Source organism: Sinocyclocheilus rhinocerous, unplaced genomic scaffold, assembly GCF_001515625.1.
Source record: "Sinocyclocheilus rhinocerous isolate Xijiao unplaced genomic scaffold, SAMN03320098_v1.1 scaffold785, whole genome shotgun sequence".
In the NCBI taxonomy this organism is placed as follows: Eukaryota; Metazoa; Chordata; class Actinopteri; order Cypriniformes; family Cyprinidae; genus Sinocyclocheilus; species Sinocyclocheilus rhinocerous.
Genome location: NW_015660521.1, coordinates 931,053 through 947,655, shown reverse-complemented (window position 1 = coordinate 947,655; position 16,603 = coordinate 931,053). Strand labels below are relative to the sequence as shown.

General features: G+C 37.0%; 1 protein-coding gene across 1 annotated transcript in view; it reads right to left on the bottom strand.

The window, feature by feature from the left end:
- The window catches only part of LOC107725312 (uncharacterized), an 81,187-nt gene that overhangs the window by 32,585 nt on the left and 31,999 nt on the right, over nucleotides 1–16,603 (bottom strand). The window contains exon 4 of the mRNA XM_016534530.1: nucleotides 261–460. Within this exon, the coding sequence (XP_016390016.1) occupies nucleotides 261–460 (200 nt within the window). The remainder of the gene's footprint in view (nucleotides 1–260; nucleotides 461–16,603) is intronic.

The following is a 16,603-nucleotide window of genomic DNA, read 5'->3' as shown; positions in this document are numbered from 1 at the left end:
TTTATTTTATTTATTCCTCTACCTCTCTGGAGCACATCTAAGAGTTAAAAAAATGCAGAAACCTGCCTCGCTTTTGCATGCAGTGAACGTACAGTAGCGATGAACTGTACATTTTTCCAATTCAATATGCCTGTTTTCGTTTTATTGCTAAGTTTACTTGACAGCTTTGTGCTATTCTACTTTCCTTAGCGAGTGAAGATGCCCCAGTTTTCTACACGGTACGTAAATCATTGCTTCCTCTCAGGTGTTGTGCGCGTTACTGAATACAGCAGGTGTATAATTCGTACAAATGTTCGGGGAGCCGTTCGGGGTGGGCAGGTATGAGCCGGGCTTCCAGGACTTGGCTTTGAATCCTCTCTCGCAGGCCGAACAGTCTTGTCCAGTGGTGTTGTGCTCGCAGTCGCACTGAAGGGTCCCGTCACGGAGGGAGCACTGACCGGCGTGGAGGTTACACTTACACCTGTGAAAACAGGGAACACCAATTAGCACACTTGTTACATCGCAGCCACAGGCAAGGGCGAAAGCTGCACCACCGAGGATAATTCCCACCTTTTATTTGTTAGGGTCACCCGAGGTAACTCATTAGCTCAGCTGCTCGGCTCAAGAAATCAGCTAGGCTAATTAGTGGAGCCAGACATAGTAGCGCATGGCTGAAACAGTACCTGTAGGGAATACTGTGGATTCTACAGATCTTTACAATGTGGTTGATGTGTATACAGTTATATAGAAGAGGATTTAGGCGGGGCTAACCAGTACAACGCTGGTTCTGTTGCTTATCATGGCTGTTGTGGAGAAAATCTCATCTCCGGAAGTCACTGTAGTACTAACTTGCATGAAGTTAAATTGTTTTTAAAGATTTTTTTTTTTTTTACTTAATTTGGATGCATCTCGTTAGGAGCATGTGCACTGCAATAAATCCTATTAATAATGAGTATTCTGTCTTATTTTCTAGGTGACTTCTACAAGATTTTCAAACAAGAAAAATGAACTTGAAAATCAACTCTGTGTTAGATATTGGACTAAGAGGTCCTATTAATAGATTGTTAAATTGAGTGTATATTATCTTCATGCACAGGCATTTTTTGTATTATTATTATTATTATTTTCTTTTTTACTTAAGTCTAAACAAGATAAATTGATGTGACAAAATTTGCCAGTACAGTGCAGTGTTATTGTAAAACTATTAAAAATTTCAAATAAATGTTTTTGCTAATTCCCATAAAGCTGAGATAAAATAAAATATAAATGGTGAAAAACAAAATAGATGAAAAACTTTTAAGTATTTTTTTTTTATTTCAGTCAAGTTGATGTATAAAATTACTAAAACTGAAATAAAAAATAAATCAAAGATTTAAAACTGATTTTAAAGTGTAAAATATTAATAAATCAAATATTCATAATTTTTTAAATAGTACATAAATAACACTCAAATAACACTGGTGTAGAGGATATATCTTTAATATAAGTGTATTTTGTCAATGCATTGGCATATATTTTTTAAAACTTGTTTTAAGTCTAAAAATCGAGTAAGAATATATACCAGTGTTGTTATAGTAAACTAAAACTATTAAATCATTTTTAATAACTTAAATACAACTGAAATTAAATATAAATATTAAATGAAAAGCTTAAACTTAAAAAGGTAAACATTTCTAATTTAAGTTGAAATATTAAATTATTACAACTCAATTAAAAATAAATTAAAGCTAAGTAGAAATAGTAAAAATGACAAAAACACAACAAAACTGACAAAAAAATGATTCTCAGATCATTTCACCGAAAAACAAATGGGGAGAGAGTGTGTGGTCCTGACCGCTTCTGTCTGCACTTTTCTAGAGATTAGTGTGATCTTTTTTACTTTCTTCAATGTTTCTAATCTTTCATCATTATCAAGACTCTTCCCATGCCCCATGTTTTTAAGCACTTTAGAGTCTGTTTGTGTTTGTTGTAGATGCGGGAGAGTTTGATTCTGGTTGTCTCTGATGTTGGAGATAAAACTCTGGGATCTTTGGGGACAGTAAACAGCATCCGTCTGCTCTACTCCAAATATAGCAGCCGTCTACTGGGGGGAAGGGAATACCTCAAAAAAGATGGAACCAACAAAAGAGAGAGAGAGAGAGAGTGAGTAATGATTATCGCTAGTAATGAGAATAAATGGGGGGTATTGAGATGGCCTTGCCTTGTCTCTCCTTATCATTGGCTTTATAAGAAAAATCTGCAGTGCTCCACAAAATATCGCTTCCCTCCTTTGAGTTTATGAGGAATGCTCTGGCTATCTGACAGCCGAGTTTAAGGATAGTTGAGATTAAAGGTCTGGGGAAGAAAGCAGGTTAGTATGGAAATGACAACTTTTGCAATTATAATCTCTCTAATCAAATGAGTGTGTAAATCCCAATGCTTCGGATTTTTTTTCATCCTCACTAGAGCGAACAGCTATCCATTTGCATGAAATATTTATGAAGCTGACCTATATATTTCCATGCAGACACCCCATAACCGAACCTTGTATTGCCGTATAATGAGGTCATACCTCGCCCTCCGAAGATTCCCTTAAAAAAAAGTGATGCCTTGCCAACATATTGTACGAAACTCCGGAATAAAATGCTGTCTTATGCGTCAATCACACACCCTTTCATTCGGCTGTTTCTCCAAGACCAAGTGCCCATCAAGCTCCTATCATGACAAATTAATCAGCGGCGGACCACTTCATTGCAGAGATTCTCGCCTTAAGGGAGACCTCTCTACTTTTGAGAGGCAGCGCAGGATCTGAAGCGAGTGTTAATCAATTAAAGCACGGCAAGGTCCCGTATCAATTTCTGACCAAATCCAGGATGTGTGCTTTACAATCCTCTTATGTCCAGATTGGAATTAGGACCCACCCTGTGAGGAGCGATGAAAAACGGATGACAATGAGTCTCTGTGTAATGTAGTGCACTGAGAGCAGATACAGAGGTGTATGTCTTGCTCCATGTGTTCATTATGCTTGGGTTGCATATTTGGGTGTTGCTTTATCTATGGGCACTTTTATGTTCAGTTCTTTTTTTTTTATTAACTAAAACTAAAAGTTAAAAAAACCCTCAACCATTTTTAGTAATAATAAATGTTTGTTGAGCAGCAAATTGGCATATTAGAATGATTTCTGAAGGATCATGTGACACTAAAGACTGGAGTAATGATGCTGAATATTCAGCTTTGCATCACAGGAATAAATTACATTTTTAAATTGTATTAAAACAAAAAACAGCTTTTTTAATTGTAATAATATTTCACAATTTTACTGTCTTTTTTATTTTATTTTTGATCAAATAAATGCAGCCTTAGTGAAAATAAGACACTTCTTTCAAAAACATTAATAAATCTTACCGTTTCCAAACTTTGTACGGTAATTTATTCTACTTTTCAATTTCCTTTTATGTATAGATTTTGTTTTACTCAGCCCAGACCCAGACTTTCAATCTTAAAATATGAAAGTGAAAGTATTATTACATTCTTAAAAATGATGCTAAAAGTAATCAAAATCATAAACCATTTCACTACTGATGTAACGGGGCTGACGAGACGTGAGACGTGCGGATCCATGTGCGAGCTTTATTAAAACAGAAGAGGTCAGAAACACAGGCAGGGTCGAACAATGGCAAACAGGTATAATGAGGGCAAGACAGAAGAGTAATCCGAAACGGGCGTGGTCGATAAGCGGCTAACAATATCCAGAGGGCTTGACATGAGGGGTTATCCAATAACAATGCAAAGGTCCAGGCAGGGGCAAACAGTATCCGAACAGGGCAAGACGAGAGAGGTAGTCCGAAGTACACAGGCAATAATCAGAAGACGAGGAAACAGACAAGGCAAGACTAGGCTAAGGCTATCGAAGGGAAACAGGCTTCGTAGAGTAGCTATCGCTAAGAGAGTGATAAACGCATACAATACTCGGCAGAGGGAAGGGATCAGAGTGAGTGTTAAATAGTGAGTGAGTGATATGAAACAGCTGTGTGCAATCAGTGCTGTGTGCAATCAGTGCAATGAATGATGGGATATGTAGTCCGGGGTGATATGCAACAGTGTGTAGTGCGAGAGTCAATGAAAATGGAAAGGGTGACCTCTGATGGCTAGCAGACGGAAGTTCATGGACTGGATACGTAACAACTGAAAACTATTTAAATCAAATATTTTAAAATAATTATCATTTTATAATAATATTTTTGTGTACTTGGTTACAGGAGAAAACCGCCTCAGAGAAGAGCATCCTTGAGATGAAACAGGATAAATGTGATGTATGAAGAAAAATCAAGGTAAATATCATTATTATTGTAACATCATTTTTATTGTATTATATATTTCATAATTTCCCATTATGCAGCAAAAAGTATGAAAATATTATATAATTGTGTGTATCTGTTTTTGTATGTATTCATGTGTACAAAAAATTCTATAAATTTAGAACTATCAAATCCAAAAATGTCATTTCCACCACATAATTCTGTGCAATAAATCATTTGAAATGTGATGGAAAAGACACACATGAAAATGTTCATGATGTTTTAGGAAAAAAAATAAAAAAATTACATAAGTGAGCAATATACATACACACTTTCATACATTTTTAGAGGGGTAATTAAGCTAGTGAGAGTATGAAAAGTGTGTTTTGAGAGAGTTAACACAAGAATGAAAGTGTCAAAGCAACACCTAATGAAGGTGCATTCAGCACGGTTAAACGTGTAGTGTTAAATCAGGAATTGCATCTTAAACAAAAGTTGCCAGATAATAGCGGCAAAGTCACATCGCCGACTAATGCAGGGCAGCTGTGGGAATCTAACGTCCCGCGAAAAAACAGCACTCGAAGTGATGCAAGCCCTTGGCAAAAACAACGCTAAAAAGAAATCTGTCTGGTTTGACAGCTGAATAAATGCCTGCTGGCGTTTTGTAAATGTGCATGGATAGTGAGTGTGAAAACTGCAAACGATACGGGCGCTAGCTTGCAGATTGGTATGCGTTCCTCATCATCATGAATATTCTAAATTATTGACACCTCACCAAAAAAAAGTGCTATGTAGACAGTAAAGTCTTGTGATTAAAAACCAAGGACAAAAGGAATAATTTGTGCCACTGTTCAGAACGGAGAGGGCAAGGCTGTTTTGCTCTTATTAAAACGCTGGCATTATGGGGTTAGATGGGCTGATGAAGCGGCCCGGGTGCGTTTCTAGCGCAATCAGGCAGTCTCGCTGCAGGGTGCAGGGGAACAGCGGGAGGCATCCTGGACCTCGGTTGGGGGGCGAAGTAGCAGCATCTTTTTCTGGGGTGTGAGGTGAGGTTTCTCTGCCCTGCACTCACAGAATCTGTGTGGATCCAGGGCAGCTATATCCAGACACCGCAGGGCTGGGACCCCACTGCTTGGGACAGGAACAGATCTCATGGGCACGCTTGCTGCCAGGCTCTGCTGTTGGGATAGGATCAAACCCCTATCTGGCCATCTGTGACTGGAGAATCAGGAGTGTGTGATAAACATATGGCCCTTAATGCTCCCGCAAAACAGAGGAGCTAAAAGGAGAGATTGAGTACTAAGTCAGCTGTTGTGGATTCTTCTCAAAGCTTGAGCTCAAAACTGTGAGCTACAAGCTGCGTGCGTTAAGCTGGGGAAAATTTAGCCATCCTCTGGCCACAGGCACAATGTGTGTGTAAACAAGACAATTTAAACATTTTAATAAAAAAAAAAATTTTAATTGGCTAAAAAATTTGATTAAAAAACTATTTGTAAAATATTTATTTTTAAATTAGACCCACACCCACTACTCCATTCATTCATTCATTCATTCATTCATGATTGAATTAATGAATTCGTGTTTATTAAAATTGTTTAAAATTTTCTTTAGCATTTAAAAATGTATACCTTAATTTTGGGGGGATAAAATATTATATATTATTTATTATATATTTTTAATATTTGTTTAATTTAAAAAAACTATATCTATATATACAGTATATATATATATATATATATATATATATAATAATAATTATTATTATTATTTAGAATTTAAATTCGGAAAAAAAATTCTCTAAAAAAACATTTGTGATATATTTCTTTTTAAATTACACCCACAACTCTATTTATAATTTATTTATAATTATTTATTTGTTTTAGTTTTTATTTACATTCTTATTTAAAATTTACTTAAGCATTTAAATAATAAAGGTAACATATTTCTTTTTAAAATTATGCCCATATCCACATTTACATCATGTAGTCAAATTCAAACTGTCCTGCTCTGGGATGACTCTGGTGAAAATAAATTCACCAAACAAATCCCTTATACTGGTGAAGAAGGCTCTTCCTCCTTTAGTGAGTGTGAAAACTGCAAACGATACGGGCGCTAGCTTGCAGATTGGTATGCGTTCCTCATCATCATGAATATTCTAAATTATTGACACCTCACCAAAAAAAAGTGCTATGTAGACAGTAAAGTCTTGTGATTAAAAACCAAGGACAAAAGGAATAATTTGTGCCACTGTTCAGAACGGAGAGGGCAAGGCTGTTTTGCTCTTATTAAAACGCTGGCATTATGGGGTTAGATGGGCTGATGAAGCGGCCCGGGTGCGTTTCTAGCGCAATCAGGCAGTCTCGCTGCAGGGTGCAGGGGAACAGCGGGAGGCATCCTGGACCTCGGTTGGGGGGTGAAGTAGCAGCATCTTTTTCTGGGGTGTGAGGTGAGGTTTCTCTGCCCTGCACTCACAGAATCTGTGTGGATCCAGGGCAGCTATATCCAGACACCGCAGGGCTGGGACCCCACTGCTTGGGACAGGAACAGATCTCATGGGCACGCTTGCTGCCAGGCTCTGCTGTTGGGATAGGATCAAACCCCTATCTGGCCATCTGTGACTGGAGAATCAGGAGTGTGTGATAAACATATGGCCCTTAATGCTCCCGCAAAACAGAGGAGCTAAAAGGAGAGATTGAGTACTAAGTCAGCTGTTGTGGATTCTTCTCAAAGCTTGAGCTCAAAACTGTGAGCTACAAGCTGCGTGCGTTAAGCTGGGGAAAATTTAGCCATCCTCTGGCCACAGGCACAATGTGTGTGTAAACAAGACAATTTAAACATTTTAATAAAAAAAAAAATTTTAATTGGCTAAAAAATTTGATTAAAAAACTATTTGTAAAATATTTATTTTTAAATTAGACCCACACCCACTACTCCATTCATTCATTCATTCATTCATTCATGATTGAATTAATGAATTCGTGTTTATTAAAATTGTTTAAAATTTTCTTTAGCATTTAAAAATGTATACCTTAATTTTGGGGGGATAAAATATTATATATTATTTATTATATATTTTTAATATTTGTTTAATTTAAAAAAACTATATCTATATATACAGGTTTCCACCCATTACGAGCTATTCAGGCTCCCATCACGCTCAGCGCATAAAACGGCTTCCACGCTAGACTCATCCCGAGTACCACCAGCAAGAAACCAGACAATAAAGGAAGTGCTCACAGGAAGCCGATTATTTTCTTCTGTACAAGCAACAGGGCTGTGGTGTTTGTGTGGTGACAGCAATAGCAGCCATGTGCTGGGTTTCTGCTCTGCCATATGTGAATCTCTTTTTTCGTCAAGCGACTTGACAGCCCCCAGACTCCTGCATGTTTTGCCACTTTAGTGCACCAAATTACACTTGCCACAAGGTACCTGTATTTTCAACTAGTAAAACTGATTACTGTTTACTTGTCTGAAAGAGTCACTGGTCCCAAAACTTTTCAAATATACTGTTTTATTTCAGTAGAGTTTGAGCAAATAGCGATATAATAATAATAATTATTATTATTATTTAGAATTTAAATTCGGAAAAAAAATTCTCTAAAAAAACATTTGTGATATATTTCTTTTTAAATTACACCCACAACTCTATTTATAATTTATTTATAATTATTTATTTGTTTTAGTTTTTATTTACATTCTTATTTAAAATTTACTTAAGCATTTAAATAATAAAGGTAACATATTTCTTTTTAAAATTATGCCCATATCCACATTTACATCATGTAGTCAAATTCAAACTGTCCTGCTCTGGGATGACTCTGGTGAAAATAAATTCACCAAACAAATCCCTTATACTGGTGAAGAAGGCTCTTCCTCCTTTATCTGTATCTTAACAACTTAAAGCTTTTCCGGTTGGCATCGCCACAGGATTTTGCTGCATTAGATAACTGGTTATTATTTATTATTCAGGTTGGCTGTCATGCTGATAAAAAAAACAAATCATGCATATATGTCTGCTCTTGAGTGGCTTAATTATCAGTCTGATGTGAATACTGGCTTGTGATCATCTTTATAAATAACAGTAATAACAAAGAATTTGCATGGGCTGTTTTGAATGAGGTATGAACAGTGTATAGATAACATGACCTCAAGCAATTTGAAGAGCATTTGAATGGAATATGGCTTCAGATGACAATCTTTGTTGATTGTGTTTTTACAGAAAATGAGACAGAAGGGGACACATCCACCTACACTTCATAGCTTTACCCTCAAGTTGGTTTATCCTCACCCTATGAAACTGCTGTACGTTGATTGAGCCACTTGAGGTATGGAATTGCAAAAATAGTGATTGTTTCTAAAGAGGTTTCCTAAATGTTTACTGATTAATGTAATTACAAAGTTATAATCGAAATCAATTCTGGCTTTTATGTATGTAAATGTATATTTAGTCTTTCTATGTAGCTACACATTCTCTGCCACTCTCACTATTTTGGTTCACACAATAAGCACTGTGTTTTTAAGAAACTGTGTCAAATCAAAAGTAGTTTTTTAATTGATCGCACTAATTAACACATTAAATTGGGTGTTGTAGTTGAAATAATAAGTGGCAAAATCTGTAAAAAATTAAATAAGCACATGAACGTTCAGAATTTTCTACCAAGCGCAATTCTCTGCCTTGAGCATCGCCCTCCTTTTGACGCAAGTAACAAAAACTGTTTTTAAACCTGCCATTGCTTAGGTAATGAGCTTTTGGATAAATCTGCACAACCGAAGACGAACGTGACGTAATTCTCCCCAGGGCGTCGTTGATGAACGTTTATAGAATATCATTATGAGCATTTATGCCTTTATGGGATGCGGCAGCTAGATTTCTTTGAAGATTTGTTTAAAGCGGCAAAGTCTGGTGCAAATAACGGGAGCGCGGCGCTCGGATGAATAAATAGCAGTGGCACTAAACAAACACAGATAGACAGATAAAAGGCTGCCGCTGGAGTCCGTTGCTCTGAAGCAGCTGGAAGCTGCTGTTAATGGGAGCTTGATTTATTTTTCCCACAGTCCTCTCTCACGAGACACCCTGACTATTTATTCTCATTTGCACAGAAGCACTGCCAGGCTCATCATGAGGCACTTACGCAAACAAAAACGGATGGAGGAAAGACGAGGACAATCGGTGCCCGGAGAGTCACCTCGGGCTGCCTTAGATTGGTCATTATCACCAGTACCCTGACTTATTACATCCATTTTGAGGAGGATTGAGGAAGAGAATGTAGAGAAAGAGCGGCCATTAGCGAACGGTAATGTGTGAACGTTTCCAAATGGGCTGTGTGGCCCATGAACTTGTTGGCCTGTTTGAGAAAACGACCTGCTTTGTTAACAAGCTCGACGTCTTGGGCCTCATACACCTTATATTAGCAATGCTTTAGCTTCGTCCATTAAGGATGAGAGGTACAAATTGAACATGACAGCTCTCCGAAAATAAGATTCAATTCCGTTTACACGGTGTTCAGGAAGCGGATATTGATTTATAAGAACCGCTCTGCAAGACTGATGTGGGTAATTGGCTTCAAATGCTCTTTTCTTTTCCTCGTCCTAATCCTTCCACAGGACCCTGAAAGCTTTGACCTCGGCTAATGATGCCCGATGCAGACTCCTCCGGTGCCGTGGCTCTCACAGAACTTCCTTGCCTCGCTAGACGACTGTTTTCATATTCCTTATTATCGGCGCTCCAGCCCCTTCCCGCATTTTTGAAGTATAGCAGCTAAAAAAAGGTCAGCCACACAATAGCGGATCTGTGTGTTAAAAGGCAGTCACGGAGAGTTCGTTTCTGAATGTGGTCTTTTCTTTACTAGCCTGTGCCAGGGGAGCAGCTAATGAAAAATGCCCCGCTGTTTCCTCCCCAATGCCTGAGAGAGCTGCCCATACAAAAGCAGCGCTGAAGGGTGGTGGCAGACCAGAGACCTGGCCTCTACAGCCCCGTTCCCCATGCTCCTCGAGGAGGATTTGCAGTTAAAAGGTTGGAGATACATGGGAGAGAGAGCGCTCCCCATGAGGCGAAAGGCCCTTCCTGTACCACAGCTACTGAATCGCAGATGACCTTGAAAGCTTTGGCACCGGCAGCTCCTGTAAATTATTCACACAGGATGCAGAAAAGGGCTTCTTCTGCACTCCCGGACGAAAGGGCGGAAGCCAAAAGCAAGCACCGCCGCCTCTCACACGTGGAAGACGTGGATTAATGGTGAGGAAAGGAGACGTGTGCGCAAACGACAGAGAGTGGTCTTGCCATTGCCTTTGCACATCAAAAAAAGTTGAAGGAGAGAAAGAATAAGGGAGGTCCCTTCATAATTAATTTCTCCCCCCCATGGAAACATCGCGATGGGGCCAATTATTGCCAGAATGTGACTCCATCGCCTGCTGCGTCACTGTCCACAGAGCTGTATCCTCTAGGCATCCGCATGATGCTGAATACAGTGAGATGGGCACACACTTATCTTTACAGCGTAAATCACACTGGTTGGTGTTGGATTTTAAACTAATTCTCTGCAATCATTCCTTTCATTAGCTTGTATTTGTGTGCAAATGAACCAATAGTTAAACAAGCAAAACAGCTAATCAGCAAATTAATGTATAATTTGCTATAATATGATTTATTATATGACATTATATTTTATATATAATGAAAATAATTAATGTAAATAACACTAAATTTCATTATCGCTTAGTCTGGTGTGTGTGCATGGAAATACTCCATTAGTAGTGACACTTTAAAGTTGTAAAAATAATATATATAAAAATATTCTTTGAAAAGAAAAAAAAAATAGTTGTTTTCAAATTATTTTCAAGTATATATATATATATATATTTAAATTACATGATTAAAATTTCATTATTAAATAAATAAACTGTTAAGATAAAAAAAGTTTTCTTTTTTAAACATCAAATTTATGTTTTAAATGAATAGTTGAAACTTGAAATCCTACATGCAAGTCATGATATTTTTATGTGATTAATAGTAGTAATACTTATAAGATAAAAGTAGTCATAACATAAAAAGTAATACTTTTTTAATATTATATATTTTACAATATTTATTTATAAATATATGTATTATGTTAGTAAAATGTATTATTAATATTAATAAACATTTAAAAATATGATGATGTGTGTATTTTATCATATTTTAAACTATTTTTGCTACAAAGTGATAAACTTCAGTTCACACATTGTATCTAGAAAATCGGGGAGAGCATCAGATCATGAAAATATCTGATACAAAATATCTGAAAATAAAGAACAAAATAGCCAGATTAGCAAAGACGTTAATAACTACAACCCTGCCTGATATGGTGTTGTACTTAAAAACACATAAGCTGGGTTCACACAAGGTGGATGCACTGCAAAGTCTGCATTATAGCTCTGGATTTTAGAACTTTTAGAATCATCTTTTGAGTATGGATGTGTGAAGTCATCAGAAATCGCTCTTCCGCAGGCACTACCGTGTCATGGTGTTTATGATGTTATGTGTGCGAGGAACAGTATTAAGAACTGCTGCTTTAGAACATTGATTTTGAAACTTGTGAAAGCATTAGAATCGTTAGAAGACAGAATCGCAATTCATATTTGCATTGAACTTTCAGCTTCGTAACTTTGCAGATATTGTTTATGCTCAAACAGCAACATTACACACTAACTAACGTTAAAAAAGTGAAATTGCAATGAACCACCCCTTTAAAAGTTTCCTTTTCTAGTAAAATGATTTTTGCTTTACTCTGTTTCCCCAAAAATATGCTTGTGCAAATTTTTACTGTGTGCTCCATGAAATATAACTTTATTCCCACCTGCTCTCCCTGCTGTAATCAGTCACTGAAGTGCAGCACTTGAAAGTAAATGAAAATGTTTAAAAAAAACAGCTTTGAATGTAAGGTCACAGAGCATGAGTCATTCTTTATGTTTTATATTTTTTCCCCTTTACAGACACAACAGTCCGTCGTTTGAAGACGCTGTTTCATCTCGTCTTAACGAGGTAAATACCTGAGCCTTACACTATGAACTCTTCGTCAAAGAGGCAGTGCACTTTCATGTCATGTTCGTGCTCGGAGCCTAACAAGATATACAACATAATTAGAAAAGCTGATTGTGACATTGTTTCTGAATGTGCTGTGTGAAGTATTTCATCAGAATAAACATGAATTCATTACAGTTAGGGCTGTCAAAGTTAACGTTAATGCAAACAATTATTTTAATATGTTTAACGCTGGTTTTTCTTATGCCTTTAATGTTTCACCTTTATAGCTATTTTTTCTGTTCTTTGTGGTTACTAAAAACTGGTTGAGCCTTCTGAAGTGGTCAGAACATGTTTGGAGCATCAACTATGAGTGAAACGCCAGTGAAGGACTGCAGGTCACTGACAAAAACAACTTTACACAAGTTAAGTAAATTGTGTATTATTCAGTAATTGCACATTTGCATTGAGTTTCATGTTTGCATGTACTGTTTGTTTAGATGTAATTTGAGAAATATAGAATCTGTGTTTTGTGCGATAAAGATGAGTAGAGATAATTTACATAAATTTAATTGTCAAACAAGTACATGCCTATTAATTTTCCTTTTTGCAACTTGAATGCTAATATCATGCTAATGCTAATATCATGCTAATAATGTTAATCGTTATTTTAATGGACTGACATTGCTAATTGGAGTTTTTTTTTTTCTTGTGCAGTAAATTTTAAGGGTTTTTATGGGGAAATTACAGCAGACAAAAACGAAGAGTCTAGTTTTGTTCTTGCTCTGTTAATAGTTAATTGTATTAGATGTATTCTGAATCTCATAGGGTGGGGTGGGGGGCTTCTGAGGAGTTTTTCGATTTTCATCCATCATAAAAAATTATGGCTGGGCTCAGGGTAAAAGGCATGGGTTAATTCAATCATACACAGCCACGAGAGTGCATCATTAGTCATATAATATCCACTTCTGAGCGCAGAGATAGATGAAAACAGACTCTGGTGGATGGGTTAGCTAGATCAATGCATATGTAAACAGACAAGTAGTCGGCCACTAACTAGGTTGAAAAAGTATGTTGGTTGATTCCTCCGGTTGGGTTTGGCTCTGGCTTGATTCAGCTCTCACATTCAGTACGTTTGGACACTAGCTTTGAAGGTTCCTTTTGATTGTCAGATGGAGAAGATGTCAATAGGTTGGGTGAAAAAAACTTCAATATCAAATTTATCTCAAAGCTTTCTTCTAGCTTTGATGCAAAATGCATCACCATATTGTATTTTCATTTCACAAGTCTTGCCTTGGCTATGAAATTGCACTTTGCACTATTAAATTTCAAACTTCTCACCACCTGGGATTGTAGGAATCTCAGTAACAATCACTGTAGGATTCAGAAATGACTAAAGACAAAGTGAGTAATTTCTGCAGTACTACACTGCAAAAATGATTTACTTCCTCAGTATTTTTGTCTTGTTTTGCAATATAAATATCTAAACATTTTTAAATGAAGATACATTTGTTTGACAAGCAAAATGACAAGATATTATGTTTCATTTTCTGAAAAAAGTTTAAGCTTAAAACAAGCAAATAAATCTGCCAGTGGGATTAGAAAAATAGGAGTACCTAGTTTATTTTTATTTCCCCGCACTGGCAACTATTTATTTAGTTAGTTAGTTTTGTGGTTCAACTCGCTTAATTTTGATACTTTTTTTTCCAGAAAACAAGATGTCTTAATGTCTTACATCATTTTGCTTCTCAAGTATTTGATTCAAGAATGTTGAGATATTTATATTGGAAAATGACAAAAATACTACGTAAGAAAATCATTTTTTAGTGTAGCATCAATGAACAGAAAGTTATCAAATTATTGCAATTATGTTCAATGCAACCTTTTAATGTAAATTAGGCTCATTACAGATTGTGGCTTGGTGCACTTCACGTTGCGGTAATTTCAAGTCACGATGGAATGGAAGATTTGGGTTTGTAGGGCAGTGTTTGGTTCTATTCATCAATCATTGACTAGATTACTAAATGATTGGACTAAATGATTGTAGAAGTTCATATGTCACCAGAGAGAAGTCTGTCGAGTTTTGTGTACAGTTTTATCGATCATGGTTGCAGATATTCATCAAATTATGTTTTTCAAACAGGTTTCCTGAACACTCCATTGGTTGGACAAGCAATAGTCCTGCCCCAAACTCATTCAGGTGTTTGAGCCTTTCTGTCAAGCTGTTTTGGATGCTCAAACTGCAGAACTCTAAGCAACTTATCACAGATGGCAATAGAGAGCCCAATGGTCTGTAAAGCCACTGGTACAGGAGAAAGAATTACACACTTCAGTTTTAAGGGTAATTTGGTGTCATAATCAATATTTTTTAAACTGCTCTTTCTGTACATCTGTTTTTTGTGTTTCAAAGATTAATTGGGTTTTTAGATACTTAAACGATCGTGAGTGCGGCTAACAAAGACAGAAAGACCGCAGGGGCTTTGGAGACCATGCCATCTGAATTTCCGCACTGCCAATAACCCACAGTATTTTTTCTTTCATTCTTACTCGGTGTGTGTTTAATAATATATCTTCGCATATGTTACAGCAGCGAGCATGCGGGGAGAGAGGAAGCAAGCCTGAATTTGCGCCCCTGGCCACTTCGCTAATGTAACCTTAGCAGAAGAGTAACTCAGGCCAAGGACTCATCTTTGATGGTCAGCGCTGATGGTGTTCGGCTTTTTTGAAGCAAACTCAAGGAGCTCCTGTGGGAATACTGTAAGAGCAGCTCTGCTAGACCCGAGCATTTATAATACATTCTCCTCTCTGCTTCTAACTGTACCGACGTATCGCCAGCATAATCTTCACCTAAAACTAGGGCAAGTATTACATCACATGAAAGCAACTGCAGACAAAAGCAAAAATTGCAGATCACACATGTGCCCACGCAACGCAGTGTGGTGGAAATCATGGTCAAATACACCAATGATGTCTAAATGGAAGTGAAGACATAAATAATCGGCTTTTGAAATTTGTCTATGAAACGTTACACAATATTTTAGCAACCCTAACTAAAGTAAAAAATATACATATTCTTCTCAACTAAGGCTGATTGCTTAATTTCATTTAGAGTTTAAGAATTTCAACAAATCCCCTAACGTTAAATATTAAACTTGCTTATAACTGTACACTGTAAAAGAAATCTGTAAAATTTGCAGTAAAATATGGCAACTATGGTTGCCAGAAATTTACCATAAAAATATTTTAGCAACATTTTAGGTTTTGTGGACTGAACTTAAATTTACTGTTGAAATTTAAATTTCACAATGTATAATGTTAATATATCGATTTACTGAAGTGCTAAAGGTACTAAAATTGTTTTATAATACACTGACAAACACAAAAAAATGCAAAAAAGAAAGTAGAGAAAGAAATCCACGTGTAAAATTACGTAGATTTTCCACAAACTAAGGTAAATACTTACATGTATACGTATATGTTTGTGTGTGTGTATGTGATGTGTGTATATACACATAAAACAATTGAAAGTGGAGAGAAAATCTCATGATGAAGTAAATGTTTTTCACCAATGCATGTTGGCCACAATTATAGGCACCGCTAGAAATTCCCCTAGAAACACCCCTAGAGTAAAATATATCTGAAGTATATTCCCATTCATATTTACATTTTTTAGCACACCAGGGTGACTAGAAGCATGAAATTGTCCAGCCATGACTTCCTGTTCCACAGGGCACAAAGGCCAAATTCCATTAATCATCCATCACAAGGAGTAAAACCAAAGAATATAGTTCTGATGTGCAGAACAAGATTGTTGAGCTTCAAAAAATAGAAAGTGGCTGTAAGGAAGAGCTAAAGCATTGAAAATCCCCATTTCCACCATCAGGGCAATAATTAAGAAGTTCCAATCAACTAAAGATGTTAAAAATCTGCCTGGAAGAGGATGTGTGTCTATATCGTCCTAATGCACGGCGAGGAGGAGAGTTTGAGTGGCCAAAGACTCTCCAAGGATCACAGCTGGAGAATTGCAGAGATTAGTTGAGTCTTGGGGTCAGAAAGCCTAAAAAAATATCAAACAGCCCCTACATCACCAAATGTTGTTCGGGAGGGTTTCAAGAAAAATTCTCCTCGCTCAGTCAAAAACAAACTCCAGCATATTCAGTTGTCAAACATGACTGGGACTTCAAATGGCACTGGCCTCTAAAGGCGCTTTTCCACTGCGTGGTACGACTCGGCTCGGCACGGCTCAGTACGGCACGGCACGGTTCGGTTCGGCTCGGCTCGGCACGGTTTGCGTTTCCACTGCAGTTCAGTACCGCTTTAGAGTGGGCGGGATTATTCACATGTCATT